General features: G+C 32.3%; 2 protein-coding genes across 2 annotated transcripts in view; both read left to right on the plus strand.

The window, feature by feature from the left end:
* The first annotated feature begins 358 nt into the window (after nt 1–358).
* On the plus strand, nt 359–22,608 carry LOC111703271 (FMRFamide receptor). The gene is made up of 11 exons (XM_023475164.1): nt 359–364; nt 819–862; nt 1,596–1,692; nt 4,529–4,669; nt 5,969–6,015; nt 10,191–10,307; nt 11,571–11,672; nt 12,538–12,679; nt 14,001–14,224; nt 16,603–16,648; nt 18,327–22,608. Exons 3-11 carry the CDS (start codon nt 1,642–1,644, stop codon nt 18,483–18,485), a joined length of 1,029 nt encoding a protein of 342 aa, XP_023330932.1. The 5' UTR covers nt 359–364; nt 819–862; nt 1,596–1,641; the 3' UTR covers nt 18,486–22,608.
* Nucleotides 22,609–25,953: 3,345 nt separating this feature from the next.
* Nucleotides 25,954–26,246, plus strand: part of LOC111703274 (esterase OVCA2) — an 18,342-nt gene continuing 18,049 nt past the window's right edge. Inside the window, exon 1 of the mRNA XM_023475168.1 lies at nt 25,954–26,012. The gene's annotated coding sequence lies outside the window, so the exon portion shown is untranslated. The remainder of the gene's footprint in view (nt 26,013–26,246) is intronic.

Here is a 26,246-nt window from a genome sequence, read left to right on the forward strand (position 1 = left end):
TCTCTCATTGCGACAGGTGCACTTCAAACATTCTAGTATTCTAGAATCTGATTTATTCAGATCCAGCTTTCATGTATCTTGAGGTTAAAAGTAATAAATGCTGACATACATACATATATACCAGTGTATCCTGTTTAGAGCATATATAGGGTTTTGTATTCATACACAAATGATAATGATAACACGCGTTTGAGATGAGACTTATTAGACTTTTATTCATTCATCATGGTCACAAGTTTAAAAATCTAAGAATTGGGGGGGGTATACGGTTTATATCTCAGCTCTGTTAGAAAAGGCTTATAATCNGTACATAGTAAACTACACGCACATTCAAGGTACATAGTACACTATACACACCTTCCAGGTACACAGTACGCTACACGCACCTTCCAGGTACATAGTACACTACACACACCTTCCAGGTACACAGTACACTACACGCACCTTCCAGGTACACAGTACACTACAAACACCTTCCAGGTACACAGTACACTACACATACCTTCCAGGTACACAGTACACTCATCTTACAGGTACAGAGTACACTCATCTTACAGGTACAGAGTACACTCATCTTCAAGGTACACAGTACACTCATCTTACAGGTACTCAGTACACTCATCTTACAGGTACACAGTACACTCATCTTACAGGTACAGAGTACACTTATCTTCAAGGGACACAGTACACAGTACTCACATACATTTTAGGTGAATAAAAGTGCATTTTTCTTGCTGAGATGAATGGAAAGAACTACATAGAGAGAAAAAATGAAGATCAATATAAATAAACTTGAAGCTAATGAATTCTATTTTTAGGTTTTCCAAGTTCACACCCAGATACATGCTTTTCTCTTCTCCAGGTACCTTTTCATATACAGTATATAAACATTTGTTATTTTTTACAAAGAAATGTAATTCACTCTCAGACAAATTAGAATTAATGGAAGTTTAAACCCCCCGAGATATTCAATGATAAACCCGTCTGTCAAGTATATCTCTTATTTCTAGGTTTCTATAGTCGCTGTCAAGTATATCTCTGATTTTTAGGTTTCTGTACCTGCTGTTACGTATATCTCTGATTTCTAGGTTTCTGTACCCGCTATCAAGTATATATCTGATTTCTAGGTTTCTATACCCGCTGTCAAGTATATCTCTGATTTCTAGGTTTCTGAACCTGCTGTTAAGTAAATCCCTGATTTCTAGGTTTCTGTACCCACTGTCAAGTATATCTCTGATTTCTAGGTTTCTGTACCTGCTGTTAAGTATATCTCTGATTTCTAGGTTTCTGTACCCGCTATCAAGTATAAATCTGATTTCTAGGTTTCTGTACCCGCTGTCAAGTATATCTCTGATTTCTAGGTTTCTGTACCCGCTGTCAAATATATCTCTGATTTCTAGGTTTCTGTACCCGCTGTCAAGTATATCTCTGATTTCTAGGTTTCTGTACCCGCTATCAAGTATAAATCTGATTTCTAGGTTTCTGTACCCGCTGTCAAGTATATCTCTGATTTCTAGGTTTCTGTACCCGCTGTCAAATATATCTCTGATTTCTAGGTTTCTGTACCCGCTGTCAAATATATCTCTGATTTATAGGTTTCTGTACCCACTGTCAAGTATATCTCTGTCTGCCTCTATATTTATGACAGTGTCTCTGTCTATAGAGAGATACTGGGCAGTGTGTCAACCAACGGTAATACATTTAATTCTCGTATTTTATTATTTAATTTTTATTGTTTTGAAATATACAACACACGTGGATTTAAAGGTTCTGTCAATGTTCCAGAAAGCTGTGACTTTCAATCACAATTTGACCTATTAAACATAACTTTTTAGCCTTTCTTCTTGTAGACTTTTTTGCCGGCATATACTTTTTGAATGAAAAGTATAAGATTAACAAATCTGCAAGTTTAAAGATTGTTTAATTATAGACCAAAACGCATATGACTTCAAACAGAAGAAACCGAACGCGTTTCACTCTGGTTAGTCCAGGGTGAACAGCCATATTTTGGTAGTCTTTTATGTTATAACACTGAGACGGCCCAGGGAAAGGAAAAAGGGTAGAAATGTGGTGCATCTTTTCCATTTTACACCCTTATTTATTAAAACATTCTTAAAAATCGATAAAATTAAAGAGTTATAGTCTGTCTCTCGTTACCAAAAGGAAAATGTTTTTCAAACCTTTTTATTCTTCAAGCCTGAACACCTAAATTAATCTTTTTATTCTTCAAGCCTAAACACCTAAATTAATCTTTTTGTTCTTCAAGCCTAAACACCTAAATTAATCTTTTTATTCTTAAAGCCTGAACACCTAAATTAATCTTTTTATTCTTCAAGCCTAAGCACCGAAATTTATCAAATTAGTGCAAAAACTGTATCAAGCTGATAAATGCCCATCGTGGTATTGTCACTATAAATAACATGGAGAACATTTTCGTCTTTCAAATAATTTTCCTCAAACATCTAAAATTTTTATAAAAACATACTTCATCTGAAACAAAGTTTAAATTTAGTTTAATCTCGTATCTTTGAAGTTTAAAAGAATATCATTAAGCCTCGCTCTTTAAACTCTTGCAGATGAATTTTTTCTGAATATAATTGAGGATAAGTTGCAGTATTTGTCAATGTCAAGATTAGAGGAAATTCTCTTGAAATAAGAACATGTTTAGGTTCATTTATCTTCTTGACAAACCCTAATTAGTTAAAAGAAAACAATAAAATGAAAGTTAAAGTTGAGAAAAATGTATAATTGTATTTTTAATCCTTTAACGAAGATCTAATATGTATCTTTTGTATAATTTAATGAATAACCATAAAGTTTCCACCGATCAGAAGCCATAAAAAGTCTTCTCTCGGCCAATAAGAGTTAAGTACGAAGTAATTCATTATTTTGATAAAGTACTTAATTGATTCAACTAAAAAGTTGCTACTGGGGATATAGAGCTCAGGCGTTGAAGAGTAACGCCATTTCAGTCAAAAGTTCAGACCTCTGGGCTCTGGTTAGGTTTAGCTTGTGATACAATTAAATTGGCAATTTTACTCATTCAATCAAATTTTATATTAGAAAAAAACTCTATAATTAGGAGAAACTACTCGATAATTAGACCTGAAAATAGACCAAAAACTACTCGATAATTAGACTGAAAACAAGGTTAGAAACTATTCGATAATTATACATGAAACTAGATCAGAAACTACTCGACAATTATACCTGAAACTAGATCAGAAACTACTCGACAATTATACCTGAAACTAGATCAGAAACTACACTATAATTATACCTGAAACAAGACCAGAAATTGCTCAATAATAAGACCTGAAACTAGATAAGAAACTTTTTGATAATTAGACCAAAAACACGACCAGAAACTACTCGATAATTAGGCCTGAATCTAGAAAAGAAACTACTCGATAAGTAGACCTGAAACAAGACCAGAAACTACTCGATAATTAGACCTGAAACACGACCAGAAATTACTCGATAATTAGACCTGTAACTGGATAAGAAACTAATCGATAATTAGACCCGAAAATAGATCAGAAACTATGTGATAATCAGACTTGAAACTAGACCAGAAACTACTCGATATTTAGAGCTAAACTAAATCAGAAACTACTCGATATTTTGATTTACAAATGTTTTAAACAATCCCATCAAACCCTTGATCACTCCTTTTACTCCGACACGGAAAACTAGTAAGTTACATTATTTAATATTCAACTTTATTTACATTGTCATTTAATTTGATTAACATTGTTATTTAATTTAATCTGAAATATACGGAGTTTCATGTATGTTTGCAGCTTTCTGCGTCCTGAGTTAAGGAAATTAATAAACAAGGCAACGACCCTACCTATTAATTAATCAACCATGCTATTAGTCTTTTGTCACCAACTCCTGCCTATAGTTTTACAGTGATTCTCAACTGAATATAATTGAGATATTTTAAAATGAGATGGGCAAAGCTGAATATTCTGCAAAGAAGTTAAAATTTTAGTCCATTTTCAATTCTTTGTAGTTGAAAAGAAATTCAAGTACTTCGCCAATATAAAAATAATGCATGATTCTTCGTTTGGAAAAATTCTGGGGGTAAAAGAGTTACTTCTTGATGGTTTGTAATATTCAGAAATTTTAAAAATTTTGTTTAAGATTATTTTATTCGTATAACGTGGTTATTAAATTCGAGTGTAAAGTTCTTCAATATCGCATTATTCAGAATGTAATTAATAAAATTATATTTGCTTTTTTTCTGACCTTTTGCACAATGCAAATTTTTTCGTGTTAAAATTCTCAAACTAACTTGAATTCTACAGAAAACGCAAGTTTATCAAAAACAAAAAAATTTAACAGTACAGAATAAAAAGGTAAAAAAATAAAAACTTTATAGATGAAAAATTAGTTTTGGGGCAAAAAATCTTGATTTTTATTTCCAAAAATTTTATTCATTTGCTCAAACAGTTATTTGTCATCATCAAACAAATATTTTTGATTCAAACCAGAAAATATTGAAATATTTCATTTTTTCCAGAACTACCGGAGCGCAAACCTTTCTGAGACTCAATGTAAGAGGGTTCTGAAGTACCTTGTTCCAGTTATCCTTCTCTCCGTCCTACTCAACCTACCAAAATTCCTTGAAACTTCGGTCCAGTATGATCCTGAGGAAGAGAAGGTAAACGTTCGTCTAATAGATTACCCCGCAAAGGATGAAAGTGTAATTAAGACCTAATAAGGATGAAACTGTAATTAAGACCTAATAAGGATGAAACTGTAATTAAGACCTAATAAGGATGAAACTGTAATTAAGATCTAATAAGGATGAAACTGTAATTAAGACCTAATAAGGATGAAACTGTAATTAAGACCTAATAAGGATGAAACTGTAATTAAGACCTAATAAGGATGAAACTGTAATTAATACCTAATAAGGATGAAACTGTAATTAAGACCTAATAAGGATGAAACTGTAATTAAGACCTAATAAGGATGAAAGTGTAATTACGACCTATTAAGGATGAAACTATTAAGGATGGTTTAAAGAATAAAAAAGGTCTACTTACTCAATCATAATCTTGTAAATGACATTAAATGATGTGGAAAAAAAGATAACTATTGCTGGTTCAGCGAACTCTGAAATTAATAACTAAGACAGGAAAATGTAATCATTTCACTTAAAGTACATTCTTTGTGTGTTGTGTAACCCTGCGCCTTCTGGTAAACTACAAGAGGAACAAGTAAAGAAAAGAAAAAAATTGGAATAGGAGTAAGTGTATGAAGAATGGAATAAATAATAAAAGAATGGGAAAAAAGTAAGTAAAAGAAGAATGGAATAGAAGTGAGTTTATGAAGAATGAAATAAAATTAAGTAAAAGAAGAATGGAATAGAAGCAAGTGGAAAAAGAATGGGAGTAATTGCAAATGATGAATGAAGTAAGTAAAAGAAGAATATAATAGGAGTAAAGAAATGAAGAATAGAATAGAAATAAGGAAAAAGATTGGAATAAATAGAAAAAATGAAAATGGAAAAGGAGAAAGAAAAGTAAAATGGAATAGGAGTTATAAGAAAAAGGAAAATGAAATAGAAGGAAGTAAAAAGATAATGGAACAGGAGCTAATAAAAGAAGAATGGAATAGTAGTAGGGAAAGGAAAATGAAATAGGAGCTAATAAAAGAAGAATGGAATAGAAGCAAATAGAATAAAATAAAACTATAGAATGGAAGTTACTAATAGACGCAAATAAAAGAAGAATGGAGTAAGTAAAAAGAAGAATGAAATAGTAAGAAGTAACAAATTATAGAAAAGGAGATAAAAGAAAAATGCAAAAGGAGAAGTAAAAAGAAGATTGAAATAGAAGAGTCTCAAGAAAAAATTGCATACAGTCCCTTTAAATTCAATGAAGCAAGAATCTGGCTTTATAAGCAGGATCATAAAATAGAAAATACTTCAAGCAAAAAAACTTAATATTTTTAGATTCACTACAATGTGACAGAACTGAGAAAGGATCCAACATATATCTGGTGAGTTAATGTTCACATCACAAACCTCAATTTTTATTTTTTTGTCAGTAACCTACAGGCTACAGAACGTAATCAAGGTCGTGCCGGGTCATATCAAAGTAAAGTACTTATTTGACAACATCACACTGGTTTGCTTACTATGAAAAAAAGAGGAATCAAAGGAATATATTACTTAATAATTCTATTGTAACCTGTTCACGATCAGTGTTATTTTTTTTTTGTTAAATTTTTCTAATCTAAAGAATTTACGCCATCAATCTAATGCGTGTTAAAATGGGTTTTTCTTGTTTACTGGAATATTTGAAATCGAAACTTGAGACTAACAGTCATCTTACTATTCACATATTGTATAGTTTCCACTGTAGATAAACTCTCGGTCTTTTTCAAAAAGGAATTGAGTGTTGTCCTAAACTCAAATGTTCTAAAAATCCACCTTTAATACTTTAAACTTTAAACTATTCGCTCTAACAGATAGCATAGTTTGAAATATCATAGGTTTAGGACTTTGGGCTGCAAAGATTAAGTTATAGAAAATCAGAGTTTGTGGAAAAAACTCAATTCGCTTTAAATAAGTATTATTTTAATGTATACACTAATTACAACACTTAAACTACAGAATTCCTATTCTTTTCCTTTTTAGCATCTGTATAAAGTAGTAATCTCTAAGTTTCAATGTCCGATCATAACTAAAGAACCCCTTGAACGATTTGCCTCAAATTTTGATTATAAAACTTGGTAGAACTACGTTAATGTTTAAAAGTTTTAAGTTGCTTAGGTTGACTTAATTCCAGGGAAAACCGGGTTCCCAAGCTAGTTTGAAGTCCATGGTTAATCTTATTAAATGCTCGTTTACTCTTGGAAAGAGAAAAGAAAGTTTTTAAATGTTTTTAAATGCAAGTTCATAAAACAAATTAATTATTATATTTTTAAAAGTTTTTAATTTGTTTTACTAAGAACCTGGGAGCTAAAACTTTTAGGAATAGAATTAAAAAATATGGTACATTTTTTTTGTAGACCTGGTTTTAAGCTTTCAATAACCTACCACACTTTTTGATGCACCATATACTTTTTCTTATGAATGGTTCAGTGAAAGACAAGTATTTTCTTAATGAAGTTTTTTGATTAATATATACATATATCGTCCTCTTGTATACACGAAATGTAGAGAACAACGGTATAAATTATGCATCTCTTCTAGACCATATTTTATAGAGGCAATTAACATATTTACAATAACAGAAAATATCACATTATAAAGGAAGCAATTTAAAGAAATGAACACACGTCACAACTTTTCTTTTTATATATCTTAGCAACCTGATGATTTATATCTTTGAAGTTTCAAAATATGAATTATGTTAGATCAAATAATCAAAGCTTGAAAGTAAAAGGTTTATATAAGTAGTTGTGAATATATATTGTATTAGATGATTAAAGTTTTTAGCGATTTTTTAGTTCCTTTACATCGATCTCATTATTTAGAGTTTTCTAAAGGATAAATCAAGCTTAATTTTTTACTTTACCATTGCAACCCAATGTCAAAGTCCTTTGATATTTCAAACTATTAATTCTATTGGATTAAATAATCTATGTTTGAAAATATCAGAGGTTTACACCATTAGGTTAAAAAGAATATAGGGATAAAAAAAGACTCAATTCCTTTGTGATAAATAGCTAAACCAGCAGGTTCAGCTATTTCTTCTGTATACGTAAATTTTATTAACCTAATTGGTTAAAACAAAACTGGACAGTGGAAATATCCTCACTTTGAATTGGTTCTAAAATCTCGTAGATGTTCTTTTTAAATCAGAACTTCATAACTTCCGGAACAGCTTTAAGCTTAATCCTTGTAAGTTGAACCTGGTTCTAATGCCTAAGGTTCCTACTCTAAAATCATTATAAAATAGCGCTAACTCTGAATAATCTATCATATTTAAATCTTAGAGGGATTGTGCATCAATTTTTAAAAAGTTATCACTTTTAGTTGATCAGTGTTTTTTTCATTCGTTGTTTACTTTAAAGATTTCAAACTAATCCACGTGTTTATCGTTTTCGTTCCTTTTCGGACTTTAAAAAGGATTTACAAAAATATGAGAGTTTTAAAATTGTTCAAAAGAAGCAAACTTATGTTTTAAAAAATCCGAGTTTTGTAAAATTGTTTTTAAAAAAAGAACCAAAAAAATTACAATTATCAATTTAAGAAGTTATAGTTTATTTCCTTTATAGGAAATATTATATTACTAGGCTATCAGAGCGCTTCGCGCCTATCTTCTATTTTTCAACTCTTCATAGTTGCTAAACCTTTCAGTATTTTTTCATTAATAAAAAAAAAAAATTTCGGATTTACAAATTTTTCTCATGGATGTTCAAAATTTTACGAAAATAAAAATACATAAACCTTTCCTGGGGTCATGTAAGGTCCCACACAAAATTCGGGACTGATCGGTTTAGCTGTATTGACGTTTATTGGATACAAACGAACAAACAAACAGACAGACAGACAAAGTATATATAAACAAGGCTTTTAGGGTGCTTCGCGCCGATCTTTCTTTTCAATTTTAATTGTGGCTTTATCTGTGAGCATCTTCTCTTTGTACAGTATATAAAAAAAAGTTTGCATTTCATAAACTTTTTTCGCGCATTTTCAAAACTTTACAAAAATAAAAAACTTTTAAACACAAATTTTTAAAATTATTTTCATCACAAAAAATGTGGACCGAATTGGTTCAAACGTTTTGACGTTTATTGAAAACGAAAGAACAGATAGATTAGCAAAGTATATATTTAGATATAGATGAAAAATCGATGTTGGACAGGAGGGAAGAGTAAGTGCATCTAATTCAAGTGTCCTGTTTCTTCATAACCATGTCATGTTTTCATTGATATTAATAATGCAGGAGAATATAATAATATTGTAAATTGAGAGACTGTTGTTAAAAATATCCAATACTGTAGAGTATAAAGTATATTTATAACATGTCAAAATGCTGCAGTATTTTCAACTCCTTTGTTCACCTCGTAAAGAAACTGAGTAAGCATAATTTCAATTGAGCATCAATGCACAGATGGCAATGCCTGATTCACAGCTGTACCCTTGAAAAGCTAGTCTGATCAAGTATAAATTAGATATCATTGTTTATGATTTGAAAATCTGCTTATTTTCAATTGTGATTTCTATACAAAAGTGTCAGGAGCATTTCTACTTCAGGAAAACCTATACAAATTATTAGAATTTAAAACTTTTAAACCTAGAACAGCGATACTAACTTCTACATTACTTTATCAGATAACGGTTTACCGTTGCGAGTAGGGGACATTGACATCTAAGCATGGAGGGTCACTTGAACACACGCTTACAGTCCCTATAGACTATAGAAATGCGCTGTAGTTTTATAGAGATTTGAAGAGTTTTGTATGATCGATAAAGTGAAAGATATTGTTGTTTTTTAACTTAAAAAGTGTTTAATTCTTACCATTTCCTTAAGCAGAAAAATCTGCTGCTAGTTATCATGAAAGAGAACTACAATTGAAAACAACCAATTTTTCAGAGAGAAATCATTGATATTGATCATGCAAAGCTTTCAAGCTTGGGGAAAAATTATAATTGTAAGATATGAAACTAAACAGCGAAAACAGTTCTGAATTGTATTACTTAGTTTTAAAATGTTTTGAAAATGATTCCATGTAATGAGATATCCACAGATCTATCTGTTCCAGCGCTCGACTCTCACAGATTAAAGGTTGTAAATTCCAATTTAAAGTTTGAAATTGAAAATTTCAACTCTGAACAAAAAGAAAACTACATACATGAGTATTTGTCACATTTTGTAAAATGTTGTGTCTAAAAGTTAATCTATACAACTATTATTATTGCTTCCTTCTGATTTTTTACGTATCTTAGATAAGATTTGAAAGTTGTCCTTACTCTGTTTGTTATTAAAAATACCGTCGCAGGCTTTACACAGAATATTAAAAACATTTTCCGTTTTTTAAATCAAAATACCATATTATAATACATTATAAGTTAGATTCAGAAATTTACTAAGGGTTACCCAGAATTGTCTCTCCAGTCTCCCCTTTCTGTAGCTCCCTACATTTCTTTAGAGTGGAGCAATTTTCCAAGGTTTCGCCCCGCCCCGCCCCAGTTAGCTTGATATTCTATATTTCTGTTTTAGGTACACTACAGTTATGTACAGTTTCCATCCGTTGCTCACCACAGAGCTAGGACCCATCCTTACCCTCTCCTCACTTAATCTCTTCATATACTCAGCTATTCGTTCTACAAAACAGAGGTAGGACAGAGTACCTTCTAAAGAGCAGAGGTAGGGCAGAGTACACTCTATAGAGCAGAGGTAGGGTAGAGCACATTCTATAGAGCAGAGGTAGGACAGAGAACATTCTATAGAGAAGAGGTTGGACAGAGTACACTCTATAGACTCAAAGGGTAGAGGTAGGACAGAGTACTTTCTATAGAGCAGAAGTAGGACAGAGAACATTCTATAGAGCAGAGGTAGGACAGAGTACACTCTATAGAGAAGAGGTTGGACAGAGCACACTCTGTAGACTCATAGAGTAGAGGTAGGACAGAGTACTTTCTATAGAGCAGAGGTAGGACAGAGAACATTCTATAGAGCAGAGGTTGGACAGAGAACATTCTATAGAGAAGAGGTTGGACAGAGAACATTCTATAAAGAAGAGGTAGAACAGAGAACATTCTATAGAGCAGAGGTAGAACAGAGTACACTCTTTTAGAGTAGAGGAAGGACAGAGAACACTCTATAGAGTAGAGGTTTGGCAGAGTACATTCTATAGAGCAGAGGTTTGGCAGAGTACATTCTATAGAGCAGAGGTATGGCAGAGTGCATTCTATAGAACAGAGGTAGGATTGAGTACATTCTATAAAGCAGAGATAGGGGAGAGTACATTCTATAGAACAAAGGTGGGACATGGGACAGAGCACATTATATAGAGAAGAGGTAGGACAGAGTACATTCTAAAGAGCAGAGGTAGGACGTAGAACATTCTATAGAGAAGAGGTAGGGCAAAGTACATTCTATAGAGCAGAGGTAGGAAAGAGAACATTCTACAGAAAAGAGGTAGGACAGAGAACATTCTATAGAGCAGAGGTAGACAGAGTACATTCTATAAAGCAGAGGTAGGGCAGAGTACATTCTATAGAGCAGAGGTAGGAGAGAGTACATTCTATTAAGCAGAGGTAGGACAGAGTACATTCTATTAAGCAGAGGTAGGGCAGAGTACATTCTATAGAGTAGAGGTAGAGCAGAATACATTCTATAGAGTAGAGGTAGGGCAGATTACATTCTATAAAGTAGAGGTAGAGCATAGTACATTCTATAAAGCAGAGGAAGGACAGAGAACATTCTTTAAAGTAGATAAAAGTATAGTCTTTAGTAAAGGGTGTAAGGCAGAGTGTTTCTTTAGCGCAGAGGTAAGGCAGAGTATATTCTAAGCAGAGGAAGGGTAGAGTACAAGGGAAGTATTTTATAGAGCAGAGATAGTGTAGTTCTTCTATGCTACAGATTATAACTTTAAAGGTTTGTCGGGCATAATCAAGGAAGGAGTGGACACGGAGAACTAAATCTAGCAAGTGTTATCATCATCATTGTATTGATCTTCGTCATCTGCCACTTACCCAGGTAGTTTATATAAACAAGTTAGTTCAGTATACAAACTACAATACTAATAAAGTCTATAGACTACAACAGTCTACAGACTAAAACAATCTATAGACTGCAACAGTCTACAGACTAAAACAGTCTACAGACTACAACAGTCTACAGACTAAAACAATCTATAGACTACAACAGTCTACAGACTAAAACAGTCTTCAGACTAAAACAGTCTACAGACTAAAACAGTCTACAGACTACAACAGTCTACAGACTAAAACAGTCTACAGACTAAAACAGTCTACAGACTAAAACAGACTACAGACTAAAACAATCTATAGACTACAACAGTCTACAGACTAAAACAGTCTACAGACTAAAACAGTCTACAGACTAAAACAGTCGACAGACTAAAACAGACTACAGATTAAAACAATCTATAGACTGCAACAGTCTACAGACTAAAACTGTCTACAGACTAAAACAGTCTACAAACTAAAACAGTCTACAGACTAAAACAGTCTATAGACTACAACAGTCTTCAGTCTACAACAGTCTATAGACTACAACCGTCTACAGACTACAACCGTCTACAGACTACAACAGTCTACAGACTATAACAGTATACAGAATATAACAGTACGCAGACTACAACAGTAAACAAACTCCACGAATTTAAAGATTACAAAAGTCTACAGACTAAAAAAGTCATAATATAAAAGTCTTAAGACCAACAACAGTAAACAGACTACAACAGTCTTCCTACTTCAACCGTTTTGACACTTCAAGAGTCTAGAAACTACAATGAATCTACACATTACAATTTAGTTAAAAGTCTATATTTTAGTCTAAAGACTAAATTATGTAGCCTAAAAAAGTTTTTTTTGTTAAGAATGGTTCTCGCTATCCTGGCTGTTGTGAAGGTTAACGAACCTGTCACTTGTATGGAACACTTCCACTTCTACCATCCTCCNCCCCCATCACTACATATTCTTCCATTGTATACACTATGCACTATGCAGTCTTCTATACTTGTATATAGTCTACTATACTCCCCCTTGTATATAATCTACTATACTCCCCCTTGCATATAGTCTATTATACTCCCTCTTGTAAATAATCTACTATACTCCCCCTTGTAAATAATCTATTATACTCCCTCTTGTGAATAATCTTCTATACTCCCTCTTGTATATAGTCTACTATACTCCCCCTTGTATATAATCTACTATACTCCCCCTTGTATATAATCTACTACACTCCCCCTTGTATATAGTCTACTATGCTCCCTCTTGTAAATAATCTTCTATACTCCCCCTTGTCTATAGTCTACTATACTCCCCCTTGTAAATAATCTACCATACTCCCCCTTGTATACAGTCTACTATACTTCCCTTGTATAAAATCTACTATACTTCCCCTTGTGTACAGTCTACTATACTTCCCTTGTATATAATCTACTATACTCCCCTTGTATATAATCTACTATACTCCCCTTGTATATAATCTACTAAACTCCCCTTGTATATAATCTACTATACTCCCCTTGTATGTAATGTACTATACTCCCCCTTGTATATAATCTACTATACTCCCCTTTGTATACAATCTACTATACTTCCCTTGTATATAATCTACTATACTTCCCTTTGTATACAGTCTACTATACTTCCCTTGTATATAATCTACTATACTCCCCTTGTGCAAAGTCTAACCTTGTGTATGTGTGTTATCAAAGGCGAAGAAAATGTTTACTAGAACTAAACAATGATAAAGATCGAGTACTTTTCTATTTTTTATATCTATAGTTGTTTGTCGTGCTATCAAATCTGCTAAAGAAGATTATGATGTAAATATTATGATCTATTATCCAGAACAGAAAAACACTAAATTAAGAAATCTTAATTCAATTTCTAAAATTTAAAATCCGCACAGAAATCTACGGACTTCTTGTTGAAATATTCTCACACTTCTGCTCAATTCAAAACAGTCAAAACGCAAAAGATATAATTTTAAAACATGAGATGCTAGATCTTAAAATATTTACAGTATTTATAATTCTAACAGTAACATACTTCATTCATTTGGATTCTAGTGGATAAGCTGAAAATCTGATCGAGAAATCATGTTTTTCATATTTTGTTCTTCCTTGCAAATCCGAAACTTTTTAGAAGAAGAATATTTAAATCCCACCATAAGGCATACATATCCACATAACGAGAAGAATACTCTATTCCAATGCGATATACGATGCACAATAATACATGAATGCCGCGTTGTTCACAGTACACTTAACACCGTACACTGTTAGCTGATCATTAGAAAAGGCGGGAAATTTAATTGTATTACTTGTAGAGTATTTCCCACCTGCTGCTGCTGATCAACTCTTCAATCAACTTCTTAATCTACTGCGCAGTCGCAACCAGGTTCAGGGTCTTCATGAAGAGGTTTATCATGTGTGAGAGTAGAGAACTGACATCTAATCCACCCTTCGGGGTTACACGGCTGGTGGAGGCTCCTCTAGTTCTAGTTCATGCAGCCTTGGATAATCAAGAATCCATAAATATCATCAGATCAAGGTTAGAATATATAGAATAGATTCAAGTAGATAATGAAATGAAAACTCTTGTATTGGATACTGTTAATTGTGATTTCTAAATTTCTGTATCAACACTGGACACTTTTGATTTTATGCTTAATCCTCTCATTTGGAAGGTTAGAATAAGACCCTGGAATATTAGTTCAGGTTAGAAGTATCCGGCCTCTAGTTATATTATTTCTAGGTTAGAAGTAGACCCTAGGAATATTAGTTCAGGTTAGAAGTATCCGGCCTCTAGTTATATTATTTCAAGGTTAGAAGTAGACCCTAGGAATATTAGTTCAGGTTAGCAGTATCCGGCCTCTAGTTATATTATTTCTAGGTTAGAATAAGACCCTAGGAATATTAGTTCAGGTTAGAAGTATCCGGCCTCTAGTTATATTATTTCTAGGTTAGAATAAGACCCTAGGAATATTAGTTTAGGTTAGAAGTATCCGCCTCTAGTTATATTTTTTCTAGGTTAGAATAAGACCCTAGGAATATTAGTTCAGGTTAGAAGTATCCGGCCTCTAGTTATATTATTTCAAGGTTAGAAGTAGACCTTAGCAATATTATTTCTAGGTTAGAAGTATAACCTAGCAATATTGTTTCTAGGTTAGAAGACCCTAGCAATATTAGCTCTAGGTTAGAAATAACTAGCAATATTGGTTAAAGGCCTAGAATAGATACATTATCTAGGGCTAGGCTTGGAATATATTTATTCCAGAATATAGATTATAGAATTTGGGAAAATATTAATCTAGGATGGAAGTTTTAGAATCTTGGAATATTAATTTAGGATAGAAGTTATAAAATCTAGGAATATTTATTTAAACTAGAAGATATAGAATCTAGGAATATTAATCTAGAATAGAAGATATAGAATCTTGGAATATTAACCTAAGATGGAAGTTTTAGAATCTAGGATTATTAACTTAGGATAGAAGTTATCGTATCTAGGAATGTTAATCTAGAATAGAAGATATAGAATCTTGGAATATTAATCTAGGATGGAAGCTTTAGAATCTTGGAATATTAATTTAGGATAGAAGATATAGAATCCTGGAATATTAATTTAGGATAGAAGATATAGAATCCTGGAATATTAATTTAGGATAGAAGATATAGAATCTAGAGTTTTTATTCTATGTTTACAATAGAACATTCGAAAATATTAATTCGGAGTTTTGAATCGAAATCAAATTTATTTTGATTTTATTTATTTGGATATTCATTAAGGTATTTGATCTGAATTATTTACAAATTACAAGGAACAAGTTGCTAAGGGTCAGACCGTAAATTATGGATTTGGCATAGGATCATGAATTCTTATTTCTCCAGACATCTCCGGACATTGCCAATACAAAGATACACTTATCTAGGATAAATGTAATTATACAAGAGACACTGAGTTTCCTCCAATCGTCATCCATTTTTAATTTATATTTGAATATTTTTACATATTTTACATGTTTTTGAAGAATTTGCAGAAATTAAAAAAATATATTTGAGATGAAACATTACATTGTATGCCAAACTCATGTATACAGTGAGACTCAGAAAACTGTGGGATAGGAAGACAACTTCAAAGTAATACTTAAGTGTATTTGACAATGTTACTCAGCTGGCTGTGAGGACTGAACTACTTTGAAAGATTAGGTATACAAGCCATGATACCGGTTTTTTACTCAGCAGGCTCTGAGGACTGGACTACTATGAAAGATTCCACCTGTTGTGGCTTTAAGGCTTCCAACTCCCCATTTTTCATAAGCCGTTGAGTTATGGGTTTCCTTAATTCTGCATAAGTTGGAAAGACTTTAATACAAAGGAAAGCAGGGATCTTTTACTGAAATCCCTCATACCCTTCCTCCTCCAAACTTCCTTATCTCTTTCCTTCTTGCTCCACAACATGATGTCACAAGGACTACTTGGAGAGGCCTCAAAACATAGAAATGTCCCAGTCATTAAATATACATGCTAAAAGCAGCCTTTTCAAGTGTGTAGGAAAGCGGGAGCCTGTCAACCTTGTTCTAAGATAACAGCATGGCAACTGCTAGGATGTCCCAATTTTATTTAAATTAGCCTAAATATGATGAAAGATGTACAAACAAGAAGAAAATGATGAACAAGAAATATAGACGAGTCAAACTATATTGTATCTGACATTATCTATTTATTTATAGAGTATTGCTAAAATTAAAAATAAAAAAATTAAAAAAGATTTTTAAAAAGTTATAACTTGAGTCTAAAAGTCATCTTTCTATTCCAGAGTTTTCAGATCCTCACTGCAGTCAGGAAACTGAAGGAAAACTTGTAAATCTTACATGAGGGCACAGTGCAACCTTAAATTTGTGGTTTTGATATTAGAGATTTTTTTAGGTTGAACAGTAGAGCAGAAGGAATAGAGCTGAAAGCCTTATTTAAGGTAAAGATTAAAAAAATTGAATGCGCTTATATACGCTGAATAATTTATTATAAGTATCTTAATGTTTTTTTTCTTCAAAATTTGAACTTGTAGGGTTTCCAGTCGTAATTACGTTACGCGCAATTACACGTAATTACGCATAACACTTTCTTTCACTTACGCAGGAGCATTACGCGTAATTACGCGTTTATTACGTTTACGAAAGAAAGAATTACGCGAAATTACGTAATACAAAACAATTCTGTAATAAATAAAGTACATATTAATTCTCAGAAATAATTATAGCGGGAAAGTATGTGTAAGGATATGCCCACTACAACCAAGTGAACATGTCAACATATTTTGACGATTTTATTGACATTTTTTTTCAAACAAGCAAGGTAAACTTGAGAAAGTAGGTTGAAATATCAACAAGTCGTCGAAAACTGAAAATTTATAGATTACGTATTTTTTTGATAAAATAAATTGTTGGCCCTTTGTTAAACTTTTTAGTTGTCGAACGTAAAAATTACATAGTATTGGCTGAAATTTCTGATTCAACTTGTGTGACATTATATTCCTTGTAAGTTAGTTGTTTTATTTAAATTAAAAGCTAAAACTTCGAAATTTAATAGATGTAATTATTGCAAAATTTCGCAAAATTACTTTGCAGAAATTACGGCGTAATTTCGAGAAATTGAAGTTTCGCTAATTACGCATAATTAAAAAAAAATTTCGCGAAATTCCCTCATAGAATTACGCGAAATTATGCCGTAATTATAGTTTCGCCTATTACCCGTAATCATTACGAAATTTTGCCAAATTACGTGGTATAAATTACGCCAAATTACACGAAATTACGCCGTAATTACGCTGTAATTTCGCGAAATGGATATTTCCCCAATTACGCGTAATCCTGCGAAATTACACGAAATGAAAATCATTACGCGTAACTGCACGTAATTACGCGTAAGAGAATAATCTATTACGTTGGAAACCCTAATTTGAAGAAAATACTTTTTGAGATTTGTTTTTAATCCTGACTGACGGTAAACATTCCCCAGGGTTATGTAAGATACCTTAACAAAGGAGCTGAGTTCTTTTAACAAATCCAAATTTTCTAATTCCAATATCTTTGCAATCCACTGAAAAAGACCATAAATATTTCAAACTATGAATTATGCTATGTAAAGTAATCTTAGTTTGAAATATCAAAGGTTTACTTCATCAGGTTGCAAAGATATAGGGCTTAGAAATTTTGAGTTTGTGGCAAAAACTCAATTCCTTTGGATTTAAAAAACCGTTAAGCCATATATAAATGTACGAAATAAATATTTGGATGAAAGGATAAAGTTATATCTTGATCAGTATTGAGGGTTCGTTACTGAAAGGGAGATCTTAATCTTTAGTTAGAACTAAAAACAATTGTATATTAACAATAAAGATTTTTCTAACTCTGAGGTTTGAGGCAAGCGATCTTAGGCAAAATTTAAAGAATTTGAGCCGCCACGCACCTCAAATGGTTGGTTCCACTTAAAATTATATTTAATGTTTCAAGATTTAAGCCGGCGCTAAATTAAAACCGGATTTTGGTGGATTTCAGACGCGGCTCAAATTCATTAAATTCGGACTCAGTTCCTGTGGAAAGTTTTTTTTACCATTGTTGCTGGGCACATACAAATACTATCTTTAATTCTAGGATAATAACGAAATAACAACAGAAATATTTCTTGAGTCCTTCAATGGGCAGGACAGACCGGACTCAGATTCAGTTTTCCATCAGAGTATATCTACCGGTCTAATCAGCTTGGTTAGAAGAGAAAGTGCAGAGCTAGGTATGCAAACAACCAACCTCTAGCTTTACTCAATGCTCGCATCCTACTAAGGTGAGCACGGGCAGAATAGTGTTCTTAATACGGGTTTACAGTGGAAAAGAAAGGTTTTTCTACAGGACTGAAACAAAATTTCGATAGACCAGTGACCGGTTTTCCAAAGAGCAGAGACCGGGTTTCCAGAAACCAGTTTTCCAGAGCCCAGTAACAGGTTCTCTAGATAGCAGAAACCAGTTTTCCAAAGAGCAGAGACCGATTTTCCAGAGAGCAGAGTCTGGTTTTCCAGAGAGAAGAGACCGGGTTTCCAGAGACAAGAGACCGGTTTTCTAGAGAGTAGAGACTGGTTTTCCAGAGAGCAGTGACCAGGTTTCCATAAACCACGTGGATTCAAAAGATCTTGTAGGGGATTTACTACAGGCCATGAAGACCAGGTTTACAGAGCTTGTTCTAATTAATTTTCTCAAACAACCTCTCTCGGTAAGAGACAAACTTACTAAAAGTAGGAGACAATATTCCTCTTAGTCCGGAGACAATATTCCTCTTAGTCCGGAGACAATATTCCTCTTAGTCCGGAGATAATATTCCTCTTAGTCCGGAGACAATATTCCTCTTAGTCCGGAGACAATATTCCTCTTAGTCCGGAGACAATATTCCTCTTAGTCCGGAGAAAAATGCACAAGGCCACAGAACAACTTCTTCTGTGGCCTGAGACAAGCTCTCAGGGCCAGAGACAAACTTTCTCTAGGATAGAGACAAACTTGCATAGCCTGAGACAAGCTGTCATGGCCAGAGGTAAACTTTTAGGGCCAGAGACAAACTTTATCTATGATAGAGACTTACATGGTCTGAGAAAAGTTTACCTAAGGCCGGAGACAAACTTCCTCTAGGATAGAGATAAACTTTAATGAGCACAGGCAAACTTCTTATAGGATAGAGATAAACTTCCCTAGAGGACAAAATTCCTCTAGGCCAGTGAAAAACCTTCATCGCAAGAGACAAACTTCTTCTGGGTCGGAGACAAACTTATTCCCGGAATGTTGAAGAAAACATCCGACCTTTAAATCTCGGGAAAAAAACGTATTTCTTTGATTTAGAGAAACCATACGTCGGAAACCACTTGAAGAAGGGTTACAAATCTGCCCTTAGTTAGGTCTGCGAAAAGTTTACTTAGCTCGGATTTTAAGAAATCTGAAACCACCTTCATTATCTTATATAAGGGTATACAGGGTTACCTTCATGATGAATTAGCTCAGATTTTAAGAAATGTGAAACCACCTTCATTATCTTATATAAGGGTATGCAGGGTTACCTTCATGATGAATTAGTAGATAAAAAATTAAATTACTATTTTATCATTATGATTTTAAAGTTTTTGCCATTTTCAAATTCAGCTGAAACTGTAAACTTCTTTCTTTCTTTGTCAAATCATTAAATAAGCCATTTAAAGACCACAATCAAGGCAGAATACTTGATCTAAACTATTTGAAGAGATTCAAGTCGTCTGTACAGTCTCATTCTTTGTAGGGAACCCTGTAGGTTATTAGTAACCCTTGTAAAGCAAGAATAGAATATTATTTTTCACAAGTTAATTTTACTACAAAAATACAAAAACTTTAAAATTTAGAAATCCACAAAAAATAAACAAAGCTAAAATATTTCTTTAAACAAAAAACTATAATGAAAATATCGTGGCCAGAATCTTTTTTAACCATGGAGACTTTTTAGTTTTATATATTTCTAAATTCTCAAGTTCGAACTTTTTTTTGACGAAAAAACTATATAAGTGATAAAGACCACAAAACATATCAGTGTAATATGTTACTCAGTTAACAATCAGTGTAATATGCTGCTCAGTTAACATGTCAGTGTAATATGCTGCTCAGTTAACTTATCAGTGTAATATGCTGCTCAGTTAACATATCAGAGTAATATGCTGCTCAGTTAACATATCAGTGTAATATGCTGCTCAGTTAACATATCAGAGCAATATGCTGCTTAGTTAACATATCAGAGTAATATGCTGCTCAGTTAACATATCAGAGTAATATGCTGCTCAGTTAACAATCAGTGTAATATGCTGCTCAGTTAACATATCAGTGTAATATGCTTCTCAGTTAACATATCAGTGTAATATGCTGCCCAGTTAACAAATCAGTGTAATATGCTGCTCAGTTAACATATCAGTGTAATTTGCTGCTCAGTTAACATATCAGTGTAATATGCTGCTCAGTTAACAAATCAGTGTAATATGCTGCTCAGTTAACATATCAGTGTAATATGCTGCTCAGTTAACATATCAGTGTAATATGCTGCTCAGTTAACATATCAGTGTCTGTGTAATATTCTGTTGAGTCAACATATCATTAATGTCCTCAGTTCTGGTGTAAACAAGGTTTATTTTATTCTAAGGTCGAAACTTTTGTGTAGAGCATCGTTAATCTTGAATGCTTAATCTTGATATTCAATGTGGGCACTGTTATATTTGAAGAGAAATGCCTTAATTTAAGTTATACCCTGTAATTGGTATGAATAGCACACGCTGATTAAACAGTTCGGGGCTTTATCCCACCAATCCTTCACAATTTGACCCGTTAAACATATTTTTTTAGTCCATGGAATCGTTTCAAAGACACAGACCAAAGCATGATTAAGAAGTTATACAAGGTGACCACGGGATATCATAGAGTAATTAAATTAATCCGTAGGACAAGCAGATCAATGCTTGATACAAGAACAATACAAAAGTTCTGATTTGTAACACTGATAATTATAGTGTTTTTGAGTTTTATCTGTAAGATAGCAATGTGTTCTTGTTATCTAACAGGTTGTCTCTGTGCGTATCAAAATTATAGATATTTCTCTCAAAACTTAATCATTCAAGTATTTTGTTAGTCTATAATGAAAACCTTTTAGTTATTTCTTACCTTTTGCTAATGTCAAAATTACATATTATCTGTTCATGTTCATTATGTCAATATTATATCTGTTTACGTTCATGTCAATATTACATATTATCTGTTAATATTCATCATGTCAAGATTTTATCAAAGAAATATTTGGTGCCCATTTTTAGGTTTTAAATTTTCAGAGGGCGATAATTAATATCATCAGATTTATGTGAAAACCGTCAACCCTTATTCTATAAAACTGTTATTTTCGCAATGTATTTCTAAAAGATTATTTCTGTCAATCTAAAGCATTTATCATTCTAAATCTTCCAGAAAAGTTCTAACTTGGCAAATGCATTTTTCTTCTTTCTTCTTGTATTTAAACTTACACAGCTAGCATAATAAATAGAAACAGTAACATTTCTCCAGGGATGTTACAAATTTGTAAAACAAATAATCTATCCTGGTTCTAGTGTTATTTACGACTACGAGTTTGACCAAGAAGTATATTTTTTGGGGGAATTTTGTTCAATGGCTAAAAATTAAAAAATCATGTATCCAGTTGTTTTGTAATATTTATTCTTAAAATTCATAATTTAATTTATTCTGTTGTTCAATACGTTTTATGTTAGTTTAAGACGCCTGTTTGCTTCCCTATATTTACTTAAAATGTTTTTATTGTTAGTTTAAGACATCTGCTTGCTTCCCTATATTTACTTTAAATGTTTTTATGTTAGTTCAAGACACCTGTTTATTCCCTTTATTTACTTAAAATGTTTTTATGTTAGTTTAAGACACCTGTTTTCTTCTCTATATTTACTTAAAATGTTTTTATGTTAGTTTAAGACACCTGTTTATTCCCTATATTTACTTTAAATGTAAAATGTTAGTTTAAGACACCTGTTTATTCCCTATATTTACTTTAAATGTTTTTATTGTTAGTTTAAGACACCTGTTTATTCCCTATATTTACTTTAAATGTTTTTATGTTAGTTCAAGACACCTGTTTTCTTCCCTATATTTACTTAAAATGTTTTTATGTTAGTTCAAGACACCTGTTTATTCCCTTTATTTACTTAAAATGTTTTTATGTTAGTTTAAGACATCTGCTTGCTTCCCTATATTTACTTTAAATGTTTTTATTGTTAGTTTAAGACACCTGTTTATTCCCTATATTTACTTAAAATGTTTTTATGTTAGTTCAAGACACCTGTTTATTCCCTTTATTTACTTAAAATGTTTTTATGTTAGTTTAAGACACCTGTTTTCTTCTCTATATTTACTTAGACACCTGTTTTCTTCAGATATACTTTTCATAAATTCAATTCAAACTCTTTAAAAAGACAATTTCTTGATACAATATTGATAGTTTAAGTTCACTATTTAACCCTTGAAACTCTGATGTTGTAAAATGTACGAATGGTATACATATTATGTATATATTCTGTAAACCTTAAACTATATGTTCATGAAAAAGTTAGAAACATTTAAGACTTTTTCCTTGTTTTGAAATTCTAAAACAACATCTTTTTGTACAATAGTAAAAACGCACGAAGTATTCCTTATTTTTATTATTAAAATAACACAACCAAAGCGTTACCTAACATAAACAAAAAGCAGAAAAAATATATTTTAAATGCTGCAAAAGTTTTTGAACTATTCGCACTAAAATAATGCACTGATTTGGACCAGCTTACATGATAAATACAATTTTAATGTTTTGTTGAGCTGAGATGAATCAGGTTTTTAACCACAAAATTGTATGGACGTGATCAGTGATTATTCGCCTGAAACTCAAAATTTCAAATACCTAATTTGATCTTAAAAACTTTGGCTTTTTGACCTAAAAGTATTCATGCATAGTTTGAAATTTAACTATGCTTGTTTCAAAGATATACTTTGAAAATTATAGTATTAGAAGATTAATCAGTTCCTTTTAATCAGTAATTCAGAAAGGTGGTTAAAAATCAACTTGGTGGCTTAGATAAAGGATTTGAACCAGTTTTACCTGGTTCAACTTCCTCTCTCTTTCATAAGTTCCCAATTTTGTATCATTTAATGTGCGTGATAAATAAGTTCTGTATAATCTCTCATATATAAAGGCTTATTTCTACGTTTAGTTCTGTTCTATATTGTATTATCATTATGAATGTATTTTAAAGACCGAACTGAAACTATTTCAGTATAAAAACCCACAATGCTCTATTTCAAGACATATTAATAATAGGATAATTTAAAAAAAATTGTGCATTCCAGCCCAATCCTGTTTTTGCTGTTGTTAAACATAGTAATAATCATTCTCTAGGTTTAAGATATGTCCCTGAATTCCAAAATTGAGGGTTTTATGTGTTTTTTGTTTTTTCCCCCTGCAAATACAATCTTTAAGGACCTAGTATCTATTAAAATTAAGAAAAGAATAAGATTACTCACCTTAATCCTTAACTTTTAATTTACTAATAAAGCCGTTAATAAGGATATGTCATTCTAGATCAGTCAAAATGTTAAAGGGATACTGTTGTGATACGCCTACTGTCCTTTTAAGTATTGCACTAATCTAAATTGCAGTTGATTACTTTATTTATTTCATAATTTACCAAGTTTGGCTAATTAATTGAATATAAATCTATTCTATAAGGCCGGAATCTATACATCTATAAGGCCGGAATCTATAAAAATAAACGGAAGTAAATATTTTTCTATTTGACGAAGAGGAAATTTGTAAAAGTCATTTTCTTTATAATATTTTGTCCACAGAATTATTATATTGTTACTGGTCTATAAGATTGTGCACAACAAGAAATAATTACATTATTGACCACTTCTTCAGATCTCTTGGACACTATCATTAATCTTCTCTTCCCCCCCCCCCCGTACTTGTTGATCTTTTCATACACGTTTCATCCCTTCATACACGTTTTAATCCCTTCATACACGTTTTCATCTCTTCATACACGTTTTCATAAAAAATCCTTTTTTGTTAAATTTCATCCTTCATTCCTTTCTCTTACCAATGGTGTTTGTTTCAGTGTATGATAGGTATTTCATGTTGTTTATAAAGGATAATTTATCAAGATACAAGAACACAAAAATACCATTTGTGAAAATGTACTTGGTACAGTCTATTGACCAATATATGTATTCTGTATTCTATATATGTATTGTTTAATGTGCACAAGATTTAACAAGAAGGCAAATATGGTTTGGATAGCAGTTATATGGAAGGTGTTGGTACTTTCCCGAACATTTGGGAAGTTGCCACTTGGGAGGGAGAATACACTTGGGTTGTTTCTGCTCGGGAGAATACCCTTGGGTTGTTTCTGCTCGGGAAAACCTTTGCAACAAACCTTTTATTAATTTATCGAATTGAAACAACAATAGTTAAGAAAAAAATGTAAGAAATAACTCTGCAGAAATGAAAGTTTTTACGGGATCTGTAAATGTAAAACTATTAAATGCATAAATTGGTTTTAAAACTCCAATCATCGTTTTTTGGGGATACTCTGCACATATGTTAACCAAATGGTGTAAACCTTTGACTTAATTTCTTTCAAGCAAAATGTATAATCTAAATTATTTCAATCAAATTTTTATATTTCATCATTTATAATTGGAGTTTACTTTTTGTAATTAAAACATGCATATATGCATACTATGTTAAATTTGTGAACAACGTAAATTGTATATTGCACAATCCAAAATTAGAGTTGTTTTAGCATTAAAGCGTTTAAAATTATGAAATAGCAGTCTATTATTGTTAAAAATGTTATCTATCAAATGTATGTATTAACTGTAAAAAATCATAAAAAATATCCGTTGTATGAATGTTTTATATTTGGAATAAAATGTATGATGTGAACGTTCACTTGTCGTCCCTCTATCCACGAAGAATGGGGGGATTTCATCCTCTCCTGATTTACAAATATGTAAGAATGAGGGAGATATCGTCGGTTTTCTCTTCGGATCCGTGGGGGGATGGGGGCAGGAGTGCTATTGTTTCTGCATTTAATGAAGACAGGACAAGGATTTAACTTTTAAAATTTTCTTTCATGAATATCTGAAAAATGACAAAAGGAGAACAAAATAGTGTATATCACTCTCAACTAAGCTTCCGGTGTAAACTGCAGTGATTAGCACCAAGGCCTACACCCTTCAGTACGCCCCTTAACTTTTATTATTACTATGCATCTTCTAATTCAGATTTTAATTTTGAGCATCCATAAACCTTACCTGGGGTCATGTGAGGTCCCCAACACCAAATTTTGGCCGAATCGGTTCGGCCATTTTGACGATTATTATTATTAGTAGTATTATCGTTATCGTTAGCGTGATCGTTATCGGTTATCGGTTATCGTTATCGTTATCGTTATCGTTATCGTTATTATATTATTATTATTATTATTATTATTATTATTATTATTATTATTATTATTATTATTATTATTATTATTATTATTATTAAATCCAATAATTCGTTTTTTTCACTAGCTCACAGCACGAGCTGGTTGTCTGTTTATTTATTGTTTATTTTGTTGGAATAGAAAGGTTACGGAGTACATTTAAAGTGTACACTGTCTGCATATGAAAGCAGCTGACCTGTGTATACCTTATGCAGTAGCAATGAAGACGTGATAGAAAGACCGTACGAACTAGAGTGTAGAATAAAAGGTTTGTAGAAAACTAGTATAAGTATGTTAAAACTATAATCTTCAACCTTCTTGAATAGAATTCTCTATTCAAGAGTTAGAGTACTCTGACAGGGTCGGATATTAGAATATTTTATCTATTGAGTTCGGTCTGTGGACTTCTGTCAGAGGCGGACTAAGATGATCGACATCCCCCCCTGGAAAATTGGGGGACAGCCCTAGGGGTGGATCCACCTCTTTGAAAAGGGGGGGGGGG

This window comes from Eurytemora carolleeae, unplaced genomic scaffold (genome assembly GCF_000591075.1).
Source record: "Eurytemora carolleeae unplaced genomic scaffold, Eaff_2.0 scaffold545, whole genome shotgun sequence".
Classification (NCBI taxonomy): Eukaryota; Metazoa; Arthropoda; class Copepoda; order Calanoida; family Temoridae; genus Eurytemora; species Eurytemora carolleeae.